This window comes from Zingiber officinale, chromosome 8A (genome assembly GCF_018446385.1).
Source record: "Zingiber officinale cultivar Zhangliang chromosome 8A, Zo_v1.1, whole genome shotgun sequence".
NCBI classification, from domain to species: Eukaryota; Viridiplantae; Streptophyta; class Magnoliopsida; order Zingiberales; family Zingiberaceae; genus Zingiber; species Zingiber officinale.
In genome coordinates, this window is record NC_056000.1 from 115,424,284 (window position 1) to 115,440,458 (window position 16,175).

The 16,175-nt window shown below is 37.9% G+C and overlaps 1 protein-coding gene across 1 annotated transcript; it reads left to right on the plus strand.

The window, feature by feature from the left end:
• The first annotated feature begins 8,299 nt into the window (after positions 1-8,299).
• LOC122012552 (ras-related protein RABA5c-like) lies at positions 8,300-10,612 on the plus strand. Its single transcript, XM_042569126.1, has 2 exons — positions 8,300-8,762; positions 10,099-10,612. The coding sequence occupies exons 1-2, from the start codon at positions 8,429-8,431 to the stop codon at positions 10,413-10,415; spliced, it is 651 nt and encodes a 216-aa protein (XP_042425060.1). The 5' UTR covers positions 8,300-8,428; the 3' UTR covers positions 10,416-10,612.
• Positions 10,613-16,175: the final 5,563 nt, after the last annotated feature.

Consider the following 16,175-nt stretch of genomic DNA (forward strand, 5'->3'; position numbering starts at 1 on the left):
AAAGGAGACTGGATACTGGAATTCACTTGTGAATATAAAGATGCAATTCATTTGGAACTCCAAGTCTGTCTCTGAGTAACCCAACTATCATGGCGAGCAACACCAGTAACGAGTGCCCACCTGAATGCTTCATGTCAACTTCAAAAAATTAATAGGTTATCGTCTCGAGTACCTGTCCATGTTGCTTTTGTGTAATTGAACTGAAAAAAACCGAACATTTTGATATTGATGAGTAGGGGATGAGCAATGAATTTTATTATAAAAATTGAATCGATGAAAAGATCAATTAATTCGATCAATTATATCTGATCCTATCTAAAAAGCTGAGCTGAGTAGGGGAGCCGGGGATGAGGGTGAGCACTTTGACAAGGCAAAGACTTTGAACTGGGGTTGGAGGACGCACCGTGAGTAACACGAGCCTGCGCACACAAATACAGATCACTCAAGAACATTAAAGTCAAAACTAGAGAAGAAGTCTCTAATGTAGACCCTCCAACGCTCAAGTCAAGAGCAGCGCAAAGCGAAGAATGCGAAAAGAAGATGAACAATATTATTATAGTAGATGTGTGTATGTGCGTGTATCGGGTCAATAGAGAGGTCCTTCCTTTTTATATTGTCTCTCGTAACTTCTGCAATCATGAAGCATCAAAAAATATCAAGTGTCAGAGTATGTCGGGTGATGGATGAAGCGCAGCGAACTCCTATTGGGTAGAGAAAGGTTCTACGTTATGCCTGTTGTACAGTATCAGAATATTATCTAACAGATAATTGTTATTATTTGACAAATGGTTGTAATTCCCTGACAGGATTCTCTCCTGCCCATAGTCCGACCGACGCTTGGACCGTCCGGGAGTATACTGGGAGCCATACTCATGGGAAGTGAAGGTTGAGCTCTAGGGGCCTGACCAACTAAGAAGCTGACTGGGAGTAGATTGAGGTGATGCCCAGGAGAAATGAGGGGACTAAGCTCTGGGGCCCGACCATCTAAGAAGTCGACCGAGAGTAGACTGGGCAGTGCCCAGGAAAAATGAGGTGACTGAGCCTTGGGGCCCGACCAGCTAAGAAGCCTACCGGGGATAGACTGGGACGGTGCCTAGAAGAAATAAAATGTAACGCCTGAAAATTCCCAAAACTATTTTAGAAATATTCTACAATTTTTCTGGAATTTTAGAATATTTTTATGGAATTTTTAGAGTAGCGGAAGTAGTAAAAATAAATAGAAAACGAAAATAGCTTCAGCGGGAATTAAACCCGACACCTATGGGTCCTATGACTTATGGTGAACCTTAGTAACCAAGTGAACCCAGCAGGGCCGTGCTGAAAGGAAAGGGAAACAATTAAATTTATATTCAAGTTGGACCGAGATTACCACTTGATATAAATAGGGAATTAATTAGTGAGGAGATAACTTTTTAACGAGACTTCTCCTTTCCTCAACCTAATCCCGCCGACCCCTCTCCCTTCTCTTCCTCTCTCAGCGCCAACCACAAGGAAGCTAGGGTTCCGTCCCAAGGGTTCCAAGGACACCTCCCGGCGATGACTTCGACACGAGGACGCTCCCCTCTGCAAGAGGAACGCATAGACGCAAGAAGATCGTCGAAAGGATCGTCTCCTCCGGAAATCTAGCGATTAGAATCGTAAGAAAATCCAAACAGGAGGTATGAAACCCCTCACCTGCAGTATAAGTAGCTTTCGTGTGAATTCCATGTATTAGTTTAGTAATATGTAGACTATCGACACAAGGGATGCGAGTTAACGCATACTAAGTGTTCGATTAAATTATTTAGCACAGAAAAATGCAACTTAGGCATTTTAGTAGCTTAGATAAATGCAATAGAAGCATTTTATAGCTTATTTAGTCTTGCTTCAGCTTTTACAGGACTAGATGTCCAATGGGTGGGCTCCCACAGTCGCCTCTAGGTTTAGATAACCTAGTTCTAGGTTTAGACAACCTAGTAAAAGCAAGACAAGAATTTATTAGCTTATGTTCAGTATTTTACTTTTCAGTGGCACTGTACTGGATTAGATATCCATTGGGTTGGGCTCCCACAGTCGTCCCTAGGTTCAGATAACCTAGTAGCCCTACTAAATTCGGGACTTACAAACCCGGGTCTAGTTAGGGATGCGCGCATAGCACGTACAGTTGTCGGGCACATTAGCAGCATGATTATATATTTTCATCTATTATATGTATAGTTTTTAAACTCTCACAAATCAGTTGTGTATACGGTTTAAATTCAGTACTAGCTTAGTTTAGTTTAGCTCAGTTCATGCTTCAGCTCAACTCACTCTTATGATTATGTATGATAGCTCTATGTTCAGTTCATGTTACACATGCTTGGATGATAGTATGCTATGACTGTTAGCTAGAGCCCTAGAGCCAATCATTTAATGATTGTATTTTGGACTTATTGTATCATATTCTATATAAATAAAGGCATTTGGTTATTATACTTACTTGTATTGGTGCCAAATAAACTAAGTATAATAATGTCCTTGAGTAGATGGTTCTCACCTATATCAATCGGTTAGTTGAACCGATAGTGAGATGATATATGAAACACTACTCTTAATCATTCCTAGTCGAGTATTAACATTCAGGGACAATGTTAATGCAATAAGACTAGCATGTAGGTCAACTCGATGACTTGATCTCACAAGTCATGGATTTAGAGATATCAAGTTGACACATGGGTATACATTAGAGAATGTATACTGAATGACCCGCCATGAGAAAGTATCATGGATCGTTATATGAGTGTCATATACTTTCTCATGTGGCTATTAGTATGACTACTTGTCCTTAGACTTGAAGTCACCATGGTTCCCTACATAAGGAGTTATGTACTTTGGTTTCGTCAAACGTCACCCGTAACTGGTGGACTATAAAGGCGATTACTGGGTATGTAACGAATTATGCAGAGGGATGTGAGTGATGTAGATGGGATCTATCCCTCCTATATGACGGGAGAGACATCGGTATTCTTGATAAAGTGAGACCACGAAGTGCATGACCATGCCCAAATGAGTCAATATAGGATATTGAGCTCATTTGATTTAGTGAGTCTACTTGGAGTTCAAGATTTAGATTGGTCAGAGGATGACACGGTCTATGCCTCACATTGATCAATCTAGATGTCTAGGATAGAAGGGCACTTGTCATATATTGTGAGGAGTCACAATTAGTAGTCACAAGGTGATGTTGGATCTCGACATTCTTGTAACTTGGGTAGTAATGATGTGTTGCTAGATATTGCTCATTACTTATGCTCCTAAATGGGTTTAGGGCATTGCCAACGTTACAAGAACCTATAGGGTCACACACTTAGGACAATTAGATGGAGATTAGGTTCATATGATGAACCAAGAGGACTTGATTCATTTGATGGATCCAATTGGATTAAGAGTAATCCAAATTGGGCTAATTGAGTTAGACTCAAGTTGATTCATGTATACAATGAGTCTAATTTAGATTATGACTCATTAGATCAATTTAATTTAATAAATTAGATTCATTATATTAAGTTGGCTTGAATCAAATGGTTAGATTAGATCAACCATGGAAGAGATTTGGTCAAGTTTGACTTGATTTGAGAGGAAGATGAAAAGTCAAGTTAGACTTGACTTTATGCCACCTCATTGGTGAGTTGGCATTGAAGTGGACTAATGATGTTACTCCACATCATCATGGGTGCCACCTCATGGAAGTTACAAAGCCATTTTCTTAATAACTTCACATTAATTGCATTTAATGGGGGGTTACACTATGGGAAGTGGCCGACCACTTTTGGTTTTGAATGGGAATTCAATTTTTCATTCAAGTGGGCATTTTCTTCCTTCTTCCTCTTGGAGCTCTCTTCCTCTCCTTCTCCTCCTCATCTTGGCCGAACCACAAATAGGTGCTAGCACACCTCTTTGTGTGTTTTTCTCCACCCACGTGTTCGTGTGGATACTTCTAGAGGGGTATCTATCTTGATACTCTCGAGATCCGGCGTTTTGGACGAGCGGGATACGCGAAAGGCACGCTTCGAAGGTATAATTCTTCTTCATGTAGATCTAGGAGTAGATCTAAGTTGTAAACTCGTACTCGTATTGTTTTCGAAAGTTTTTCTTCACACGGATCCAATGGCTAGGGTGATTCGGGGTTTCCGCGACGCGAAAAAGCGATTTTCGTGGCCCGAAAAACCCAACAGTGACTAGCTTTTGATTGCTATGTATTGTATGATAGCATGCCATGTATTAGTTCAATCAGTACATGTTTTAAATATCATGTTTTCAAAGCATGATTTGCATCGATTGCATGTTTTAGTGAGGTAAATGGTTTCTTACTAAGCGAAAGCTTACAGATACTTTCTTTTCCTTATACTGCAGATAAAGGTAAAGGAAAGATGGACTAGCGGAGGCTGGAGGGCAATGCTACAAAGATGTGTGTGGACGGAACTTGGGATAGAGATCTTAGGGAATTTCAGCAAGCTTGTTTAAGCACTAGAACCTTTTAACATTTTGTTATCTTGCACCTTAGCATGTTAAATGTTATGAATTAGTTAATTAAGCATCCTATCATATTTAGAATACTATTTTTGTGATGTTAGAATGTCTTGGCACGAGCAAGTGCTGAAATCAGACCATTGGCACGAAATCAGAAACTCGAATCGATCAGCTGATCGATTCGAGGGTTTCCAATCGATCGAAGGATCGACTGGGCAATTCGCCTTGCGAACAGTAGGCCTCTGGATCGATCAGCCGATCGATCCGAACGCTCTCTGTCGCGAACAGAAGGCCCTAGGATCGATCACTGGATCGATTGACCAGACTGGATCGATCAGCCGATCGATCCAGAATATCGGCAGAGCACAGTAGCCTGCTGAATCGATCACTGGATCGATTCGACCATTCCAATCGATTCGTGGATCGATTGGGAGGCCTGATATTAGTTAGAAACCCTTAGTTAAGTTCCTTGACCATAAGGGGAGGTAATAATGACATGAATAGCTTAGATTACACCCTCTTAGCACATGTAGAACCAAGAAATGATAATAATTTAGCACAAATTTTAATTAGTACAGCTTCCGCAATTAGACTTAATGATGGTCATGGATTAGTTAGCACAGCATAATGTGATGATCAGCCTTATAACTTAGTTAGTAGAAGGCGGGTCGTTACATAAAATGACTGAGTCCTAGGACCCGATCAACTCTATACTCGGCCGGAAGTTATATCGAGAGTTGTACTTATAAGGTGGGAAGGGTGTCCTAGAAGAACTTCTTGGTATTAATTATTGCTTCCCTTTTTGGACCAGGCTAGGGATTTCTCGACCTCGACTGTCACATGTTTTTGACTTTTGACCATAATATCCCCTTGATTATTGACCTCTCAATATTACCGGGACCCTCCATTATACACTATATCAATCTCCTATCGGACATCATTGTAAATCTAGAAAGAGCTCACATCATGCATGGAATGTCAGATGTTCACCATCCATAATTCCATTATAGTTCGCCCCCTCATCCCTGGGGTCATGGTGCCACGGTAGGACATCCAGATTATCTCCCAGGCACCCACGGTTTGAACCCCAACTACGACGTATTTGTAAGAATTTTTTCTCCAAATGGGGGCGTAATCAAAGGATGCTGGGCTTCTGGGCTGGCCGCCATGTGCGCTTCCCGATTTATCCTAGTGGCCGGTGGGAAACTTCCGTGGGACCGGGCCGGTCACCCCAGAGATAGTCAATGAGGCTAACTGGGATTATCATTTTTTTTATTATAGTTCGTCCCCTCGGATGAGTCTAGTGACTAGCGCATGAGGTGTTACCACCATGAGATCTGGGGTTCGAATCTCGGCAAAGCCGAGATAAATGTCTCCCTTATGTGCTAGTCATTATTTCAAAGGCTAGTAGCTGTCCGTGATTTATCTCCTCCGTATTGACTCTGGGACGGATTGACAGGGGCGCTGGGACGAACGTATTCACCTTTTGCCACTATTATAGGCCAAAATTTTTTGGACAGGATTTGAACTGTGATACTCCTGCTTGTCACTAAAGTATTTTACTTTTGCACTATTTCTACACTAGTACTAGGTATTCAGTCCTTCACGCTAATTAATCTTGATGATTATCATTTCGGTCCTATAGAAATTTTTCAATGGTGATTATGATAAATCTAAAAGTGCTAGTGCCTAATAACTATAGTAAGAAACCAAACGGTGAATACTTAAAAAAATTACATGGGCACTCTGTCATTGCACAGTAGAGTTTGTGCCGGGTATAAATGATAAGTGTGTGAGATTAATAAAGAGAAACCTACTGTGCAAATCATATTAGGCCGCAACCCAGCCCAATTGGGCCTGTCAACAACACGACCAGAACAATGGAACCATCGAAGGAAGCCCAGCTTAAAGGTAGGCTAACTTCGATGACAAGGTCAAGTGGCAATTGGTGGTGACTTGCAAGGAAGCCGACTGTTGTGGCATTTAGGTTGAGGAGTTCTGTCCTCCATATGGGATCCTGGAATATTAGATTTCTGAGCCGTTTATGATGAGTACTTTTTTATTTATCTTACTAGCCGATGAAAAATTTTTGTACAATCGAATCGATCGTCTCAAATTCGATGTTACTTGGTTCAATATTTTTTTTTATAAGTTGAGTTCCAATGATTTTATGAGAGAGTTAGAACGGAAAATGTAAGGGGATGATCAAAAGCCACAACAATATAGGAAGGGCTCAACTTGCAAGCGAAATAAGTGAGGAGTTGTATTAAATTGATGAAGGAGTTAACTTATGCACACTTAGAAGCTGACTCAAAAATATTCATTGCATTTGAAATTCAAATACTGATTTTTTAATTGCTCGTCTAAATGTTTAACCATTGTATTATAGCCGTGGAATGAACATTATCCTTTCTTATTGATAAAGTTGATTATGTGTTACCTTATAATTAGTCATGTTAGTTTAACCCCTTCTATTATATCGATGAGACATTATTGGCGCTTTCTACATAATGAAAGGAATGGAGATAATCAATGAAGTAATTAGTGATGTAGGTGAGAAAGTAGAAGTATGTGATATAAATGGTTCAAACTTGCAACAACAAGCAAAATCTAACCTTTTCTTCGTTATTTTCCTTGTCCACTTCTCAGTTTGAGGACTACAATCCCACCTTTCTAATTTCCCAATTCATGTCTTTCTTTAGATCTTTTGAAATCGATAGAATTGGAGTTATCAACCAATAAACAAGATTGGATCGAGTGGAGCTTAGATTACAAAGGATGAGATAGGTAGATTGAGATTTAGAACTTATTATCCTTCTATCACAATAATAATGTGATATTTATATCAAGCTCCATCAATACGGTCCCAGAGAAAGGTTAAATCATATTAGACCTATTATACATAGTTTTATCATACATTGAAAGAGATTATTTTTATAATTTGAACCCGTGACTCCAAGTCGATTAAAATTAGAACATGTCATGAACTTATTGTCCATTACTAGGATGAAGTAGGTCAGTTGAGATTTGGCACATCTCATGAACTTATTGTTCTTCTATCACAATAATCCGGAAGATAGATTGGACTTAGGTATATTATATATGGTCTTATCCTATGTTACAAGATATTATTTCCGTGACTCCAATCCTAACCTCAAAGTTGATTGAGTTTTTTTTTTCCTTTAAAAGAGATTGCCTCTCGGATGCATCCGCCGAGACGGTTACCCCTGCGACACAAAGTCATGGGCAAACCTTAGGACGAATGATTAACACTAAGGGGGTGCTTGGTTCGGGTAAGGAAAACGGAATGAGAATAGGAATGATTGTCAATAATAATGAAATGGGAATGATTCCCATACCACCAATTCCTATGGGTAATGGCCCATTCCTATGTTTAGAGGAATGAATCCGTGGGACCTACCATTATTTCCCCAAACCAAACACCATGTTTCATTCCATTCCCATTCCAAACCCCCCAAACAAGCAGCCCATAAGTCTGAAGATCCGATTGACCAAATTAGTATCTATATGAGTGTTTTCTTTAATGATTTTTTAACTTCAATTCTCAACCGATGTAAACTATTTTAGTAGATCTATTAGGCCAATGATACTAAATTGCTTGGGATTGTTGTTTACTATTTCAAAGGCTAGTAGTCATTCATGATTTACCTATTCCGTATTGATCTTGGGACGAATTGACAGAGACGCTAAGGCGAGTATATTCGCCTTTTGACACCTTAGGGATTATTGATACCAAGTAGGTTGTGCAGTCACGTCCACAAATACACTGCCAAATTTCAAACATGGCACCACCCCTGCTACCTTTCTGCTACATCTCTTCTGCTTTCTCGCCTCCTCCCACCTCTCTCCTTGTCTTCTTCTCCATTCCGCACCTCCCGTTAATTGCCGCCCAGAACCGCCTCGTTCAGGCATTCCTTCGATGGAGGAAGAGGAGGGGGAGGGGGAGGAGTACTTGTTCAAGGTAGTGATCATCGGGGACTCGGCGGTGGGGAAGTCGAATCTGCTGTCGCGGTACGCGCGCAACGAGTTCAACCCCCACTCCAAGGCCACCATCGGGGTCGAGTTCCAGACGCAGAGCATGGACATCGACGGCAAGGAGGTGAAGGCCCAGATCTGGGACACCGCCGGCCAGGAACGCTTTCGCGCCGTCACTTCCGCCTACTACCGTGGCGCCTTCGGCACCCTCCTCGTCTACGACATCTCCCGCCGCTCCAGCTTCGACAGCATCGCCCGCTGGCTCGACGAGCTCAACAGTATGTGTAAAACCCTCAAATTTCTTCAAAGATCTTTCGCATTCTTCTTTCTCCTCTTTCAATTTTGCTAATTGAGCTTTTATTCTTATCTGGAGTAATTGAATCTCTAGTAACTGGAAATGATGGAAAATTATGCAGATTTAGCTAGAGATAAACAAAATGTCATAAATCTAAACCAGAAATCTGGAAGTTTGATCTCCATGTGAATTCGAGCTTTTAGGACAATCGAAATGCAACCCGGTTTTTGGCATTAATTAGGTTTTAGCATTACCTGGATCTATGATTCCTGGGGTAAAATCTTACTTCTTATGAATGTATGATTCCGCAGAGGAAGAAGCCATTTTCTTGACTTGAATAGTTGATGAGTATCGAGTAAAATCCATTCTCTTGCTATATTTATTAGAGAAGCAACAAACTATGGCAAGAATTGAGGTATAGCTGAATTTGACTGTTAATTATAGATTTTTAATCACCAAAAGAATCATCCTCAACAAATTTTTTTTTTTCAATCAAGAGCTCTCAAAGAGAAAAAAACAAAAAGGCTTTTAGTTTATGGTTACGATTCTGGCCAACCCAAATGTGATCTTGTTTTGTAGTATTTCATCCACTTTTTTCTAATACTAACTAGTAGGATAGTTTATTGGCACTTGCTATGTTATTGATTCATGAACATGACCCTGAACTAGGTATCTACATGTAGGAACTGCAAAATTATTAGACATTCTTAAAGCCCAAGTCGCGTTGATCGATCTGTTTAATGCATTATACTGATTAGAAATCATTTACAAACCCAACATATTAGTTAATTTCATCATTGAAGAGTAGAAATAAACTTGCAATGATATTTTACTTTGTTGATTACAAGAAGCCTTTCATCTAATAACCAACTTTATCATCAAAATTAGAAAATGTTTTTTTGGTAGTTTTAAGTTTTTTTTGTTAGTTGTTAAAGTTCTACACAAGCAACAAAATATATGCATATTGTTACACAAAGTAGTTCCTTGCCTAATAAACCTAGGCGGTCGCATGTATAGTCGACTAGTCCGCATTTTAAAACCTTGATTCTCCACTTAGTGATAACTAGTCGTAAACTTTCTTTCCTTTTCTCATCTCTAGTCGTAGACTCCATTTGAGATGAGGAGTATCAGTTGATACATTCTTCTCTATCTTTGTTCTGATACTTCGATACTTCCCAAATTCCTGGTTGGAAATTATAATTCCAAAAGCATGGAAGTGATTCTATCACTCTCCATAATTAAACTAAACTCTTTTTAGCATGCCACTCTAGAGTGACAAACTAAACACCTAAACTTATTTCTCGGGTCTTTATCTGCAGCACATTCTGATACAACAATCGTGAGGATGCTAGTGGGTAACAAATGTGATCTAGAAACTCTGAGGGAGGTTTCCATCGAGGAGGGAAAAGCGCTTGCTGAAGCAGAGGGTCTTTTCTTCATCGAGACTTCTGCACTCGACTCGACCAATGTGAAGACAGCCTTTGAGATTGTCATCAAGGAGATCTACAATAATGTGAGCAGGAAGGTACTGAACTCTGATTCATATAAAGCAGCGCTATCGGTGCACCGGGTGAGTCTTAATAGAACTGCAGAAGAGGCACAAAAGCAAGGAATGAGCAAGTCTTCATGTTGTTAGATGCACTTGTAAGCAGTGTTGTGACCATTCTTATGTTTATTAAAGAGATTGCAGAATTCAAATAGGAAATTTCAGTTTCTAACATTATGTGAGTCTCTTCATGTTGTGATTCACTATGTTGTTGTGCCACCCAACTTGAGTAATGTTCTAGTTTGTGCAGTGCAATTTGGGATAATGTATAAAATTTACCTTTTCAGGAAAGTTAAAATGGCGAACTAGTCGACTGTGAAGGAAATCATGGACTACTTAGCATTTTTAGAAAGTATATTAAATTCTTAAAAAATCAAAGGGTAAAATTGAAAAACTATGTTAAATTTGTTAAAATTCAAAAAAAAAAAAAAATATGGTTATTTTTGCAATTCGATAATCATTTATTATTGCTTTGGTTGTACACCTGCTCATGGGCTAGGTTCTAACTAGACCTGGCCTGGGTGCATAACCGAGCCAATGAACCAATTACCCATTGATGTGGGTTGTTGGGCATGAACCACAATCGGCTCAGTAGGGGCAAAGCTGATTATAATTCAGAGGCCTAATTAACCACTTGTTCAGTGGATTTTTTTCTTTTTTTTGGCTACATTTTTTCTTTATTTTGTCTGTAGCCGTTGAAACCACCGGTTAACATGTGGTTCCGATCGTTGGGATAACCAGTGGTTATTACTGTTGGATCGAGATAGGGGGGGGGGGTGAATAGTGATTAAAAAATTTTCATATAGAGTAAGCAGCGGAAAGCCGAAAACACAACGCTAACACAAGTTGTTTTACTTGGTTCGGAGCCTTTGTCGACTCCTACTCCGAGGCCCGCACTTGTTGAGTGCTTTCGTTGGACAATTCACTAGCAATTCGAAATGATTGTTACAATTAAAGTACAAGAATGCTAATAGAAAAACAATACTGACAAAAAGGAAGAAATAAAAGAATAGCGCGTTGTCGGAGTTGCTTCGCAGCGTCGCAGGAGCGTAGCACGGCAGAGCAAGCGTTGGAGGATCTTGTCATTGTTGATTGTTTGCTTCAGCCTTCACCCTCCTTATATAGGAGGTTTGGGGCGTCCGGATACCTTCAGGGCACCCTGAATATGACGTAGCCAAGCCAACCAGGGTGCTCCACGTGGCGAAGCTCGTTGGGGATAAACTTTGCATTCCGGGCGCCTGGATCCCTTCCGGGCGCCCGGACCTCCACTTTCAGCAACCTACAAAAAAGAGTTAGTTCGAGGCAAAATGCAAACTACCCTGCAAAATAAAGTGTTAGCACAGTTAAAGAATAGAGTAATAATTAGATTTCGTCTCATCGAGACCGGAATGTAGTCACGATCTCGGTTTAGATATTGGAAATGGATCTGTCAGATCGACGCCTAATGTTCCCTTCCTGAGAATGTGTCTTCACAGCCACTCCCCTGCAGTGACTTACCTTCACTTATCTGCCAGACGTCTGGTCAGCCCTTCGACCCGTCTGGGCTTCGTGCCAGCTATCCGGTCAGTCCGTCGACCTAGCTGAACTTCGTCCCAAACGTCCAGTCAGCCCATCGACCCGTTTGAACTTCGTGCCAACTATCCGGTCGGCCCATCGACCTAGCTGGGCTTCGTGTCAGATATCAAGTCGGCCCGTTGACCTGTCTGGGCTTCTCCTGCACACTCGGTCAGAGTGTTAGATAACAACAAAACTAACTTAACCTATTTTGTCATTCATCAAAACTTGAGTTAGACCGTTAGTGCTAACTGCACCAACAATCTCCCCCTTTTTGATGCAATGACAACCTGATTAAGTTAGTGAAAAACATATGTAAGTAAAAGCAAGCATGTATAAGGTTGTGAAGTTAGCTTTGTTTTAAATTTTGTTGTTTAACTAACTTAAACCACTTAACTCTCCCTCTTTGACATTCATCAAAAATAAATGCAGAGCAAATTATAACTTCAAATGCAAGGAAGACTACAAATGTAAGTCAGATTAATTTAGGGGAGTTTTAAGTTTTTATCTTTTATCTTTTCCAAAAAGTGTTAAAAAATAGTTAACTGTAGAAAGATAAAAAAAAAAATAGTCAACTTTAAAATTTGTAATCTTAACTTAATCTTTCGAAAAGAGTTTTACAATTTGAAAACATAATTTTCAAATATAGCATTTTTACAAAAAAAATTTTTATTAGGATTAAGTCCAATTTTCAAATTAAGTTTTCAAAACTAAGTAAAATCTATTTTCAAACCTAAGTTTGTAACCTTCAATTTTTAAAATAAATTTCCAAAAATATGTTTTTAAAATCAAGTAGAATATAATTTTCAGTATCTAAGTTACAAACCCGAATAAAGTTTATTTTTCAAAATCAACTTTTTAAACCTAAATTTTGAAGATCATAATTTCAAAAACTAAGTTTAAAAGAATATGGATTTCAAAATTAAATTTGAAAAGTTTAGAGTTTGAAAATAAAATCAATTTTCAAACATAAGTTTAAAACAATCCAATTAAGGAGATCTAACTTTTAAAACTAAGTTTAAAAAAAATCCAAACAAAATTTTAAAACACTTAGTTAGTGTTAAATTGATTTAAAAAGAGATATTTTTCAAAAATTAATTTCAAAATAAAAATAATTAATCCTCCCCCTGAACCTGACATTACAAGAACTGTCTAACCAGTTAGCTACTTACTGACTATTAGAGGATAACAACTTTCACTTGGCTAGTCAGGTTAAGTCTAACTGTAATCAGTTAGTGTTTGACTAAACTGAATGGCTTAACCTGATTAATGTCCGTTTGGTATTTAATGCCCAAACTTATGTCGATGCACTGAAATAAGCATCTTAAGTTCAGGCAATTTACCTATGCATCTCACCCCTTTCTATGTTTGACAATCACAAACAAAAGAATCCTAGGGTGTTGGTGAGATGCTCAAGTACTAGCCCTAAGGGAACATGCTTTCTAAGGAATTTTTCTAGTCTAACACTAAAATTGATTTAAAACTCTAGAAATAGAAGATTTTACAAAAATATAAAGATTTTATCCTAGAATTTGAGAGCACTCTTTTTGAAAAATCATTTTTGTAATTTTAGTATCCTAGTCTATTAAACATATCCCTAATTTTCTACGTAGATTACTAAACTCACTTTCAGGGAGGGGTTTAGTAAATATGTCAGCTAAATTAGATTTGGACTCAATATACTTGAGTTCAATGTCTCCTTTAGTGACATGATCCCTGATAAAGTGGTGCCTAATTTCAATATTTTTGGTTCCGGAATGATGCATAGGATTTTTTGTTAAATTAATTGAGCTAATATTGTCAATTAGTACTTTTACATTTGTAATGTTTAAGTTGAAGTCTTTTAAAGTGTGCATCATTCATAATAGTTGGGCAACACATTCTCTTATGGCTATATATTCTGACTCAGTTGTAGACAGAGCAACACAGTGTTACTTTTTACTATACCAGCTGACAAGTGATAGACCTAGTAGTTGACATCCACCACTTATGCTTTTGCGGTCTAATTTGCACCCAGCATAATCCGAGTCAGAATACCCTATTAATTCAAAATTGTTAGTTCTAGGATACCAAATTCCTACATTTGTTGTTCCTTTAAGGTATCTAAAGATTCTTTTGACTTAAGTCAAATGAGATTCTTTAGCACAGGTTTGGTATCTATCACACATACTCACTGCAAATAAATTATCAGGTCGACTTGCAGTTAAGTACAGTAGACTACCTATGGCACTCCTATAGTATTTTAAGTCAATTGGTTTTCCATTTGGGTCGTCATCTAGAATAGTGCTAACTGCCATAGGTGTTTTTATTTCTTTAGTATTTTCTATCCCAAATTTTTTAAGTAATTCTTTGGTATATTTTTGCTGATAAATATAATTTCCCTCATTTGTTTGTTTGATTTGCAATCCTAAAAAGTAAGTTAATTTTCCTACTAAACTCATTTCAAATTCTTGTTCCATTAAGTTTGCGAATTCTTCTAAAAATTCTGAATTAGTTGAGCCAAAAATTATATCATCTACATAGATTTGGGCTATAAATATGTCCTCTTTTATTAATTTAACGAATAGGGTTGGGTCAATTTGACTCTGGTTAAATCCTTTGGATATTAGGTAAGAGACCTTTCATACCAAGCCCTGGGTGCTTGCTTAAGTCCGTATAAGGCTTTTTTAAATTTAAAGACATAGTTAGGGTGTTCTAGACATTCAAACCCAAGTGGTTGGCCTACATAAATTTCTTCTTTTATCAGGCCATTTAGAAAGGCAGATCTGACGCCCATTTAATACAGTCTGAACCCTTTATGGGCTGCATAACTTAGTAACATTCTAATGGACTCTAACCTAGCTACTGGGGCATAAGTTTCATCATAGTCAAGTCCTTCAACTTGACTAAACCCCTTAGCGACTAGCCTAGCTTTATTTCTAGTAAATTCCCCAGTTTTACTTAATTTATTTCTAAATACCCATTTTGTTTCTATTATTTTCTTATTTTTGGGTGGTGGTACTAAGTCCCAAACTTCATTATGCTCAAATTGAGCTAGTTCCTCTTGCATAACTATGACCCAGTCTGGATCAAGTAATGATTCAGCTACGGGTTTGGGTTTAATTTTTGAAATTAGAGAAATTTGACTTAGGTTTCTAAAAGATGACCTAGTCTAAACCCTTAAGTCTGGATTACCAATTATCTGATCAATTGGATGATTTGGGTTGACTCTTATGGTTCTAGGAGGTTGATTCTCTGGAGGTTCTTCTTCTTCTTTGTGACCATGGGTCCTTCTTGATTATTATTTTCTTGAATAAATTCAATTGGTTGAAGTTGAGTTTGTTCTAGGTTTTGTTTGGATTCCTCAAATTTTACATTAGTAGTTTATTCAATTCTTAGTGTAACCCTATTATATATTCTGTACCCCCTACTGTTTAGGGAGTATCCTACAAAGATTCCATCTTCTACTTTAGAAGTGAATTTTCCTAAGTTTCTCTTGTGTTTAAGATAAATGCTAGGCACCCAAATACTTTAAAATATTTATATTTGGTTGTTTATTATAATAAATTTTGAAAAAGGTTTTATTTAGTGTTGTTCTATTTTGCACATAGCAGGTTGTACTGACAGCTTCTGCCCAAAAATACTTAGGTGGATTATATTCATTCAGCATAGTTCTAGAGACTTCAAGTAGAGTTCTATTTTTTTCTTTCCATAACTTCATTTTGTTGGGGAGTTTTAGGACACGAAAATTCATGATGATATCTGTTTTCGAGACAGGATTTATCAAACTTATGATTTTTAAATTCTCCCCCGTTGTCTCTTCTAATTCTTTTAATTTTAAGGTTTTTTTTATTTTCAATTTGTTTACAAAAGTTTGTAAAAATTTCAAAAGTTTCATCCTTATTTTTTAAAAATTTGACCCAAGTGAACCTAGAATAATCATCTATTATTACTAGACAATATAAACTTCCATTTATTGATTTGAACCCATGGGAGTCAAATAAGTCTAAATGTAGAAGTTCTAGTATTGAGTTGGTTTGAGTTTGATTAGTTGGTTTGTGAGTAGATTTTGTTTGTTTGTGAGTAGATTTTGTTTGTTTACCTTGTTGGCAAACATTACATATTGTTGAGTCTAAGTTAGGTAATTTTGGTAAACTTCTAACTAATCCATTTAATTTATTTATATTTCTGAAATTAGTGTGTGACATTCTCCTATGCCATAACCAAGTTTATTCTTCTCATGTTAAATAACACTTAATTGAAGAGGTGGTTAAGTTAATCGCATAGATGTTATCTTTTCTAAACCCTTTTAGATTT

Excerpts from the sequence above, each read along its gene's own strand:
- LOC122012552 (XM_042569126.1), top strand. The coding sequence starts at position 8,429 with ATGGAGGAAGAGGAGGGGGAGGGGGAGGAGTACTTGTTCAAGGTAGTG. Across the intron at positions 8,763-10,098 it reads CTGGCTCGACGAGCTCAACA|CACATTCTGATACAACAATC; the intron begins GTATGTGTAAAA and ends CTTTATCTGCAG.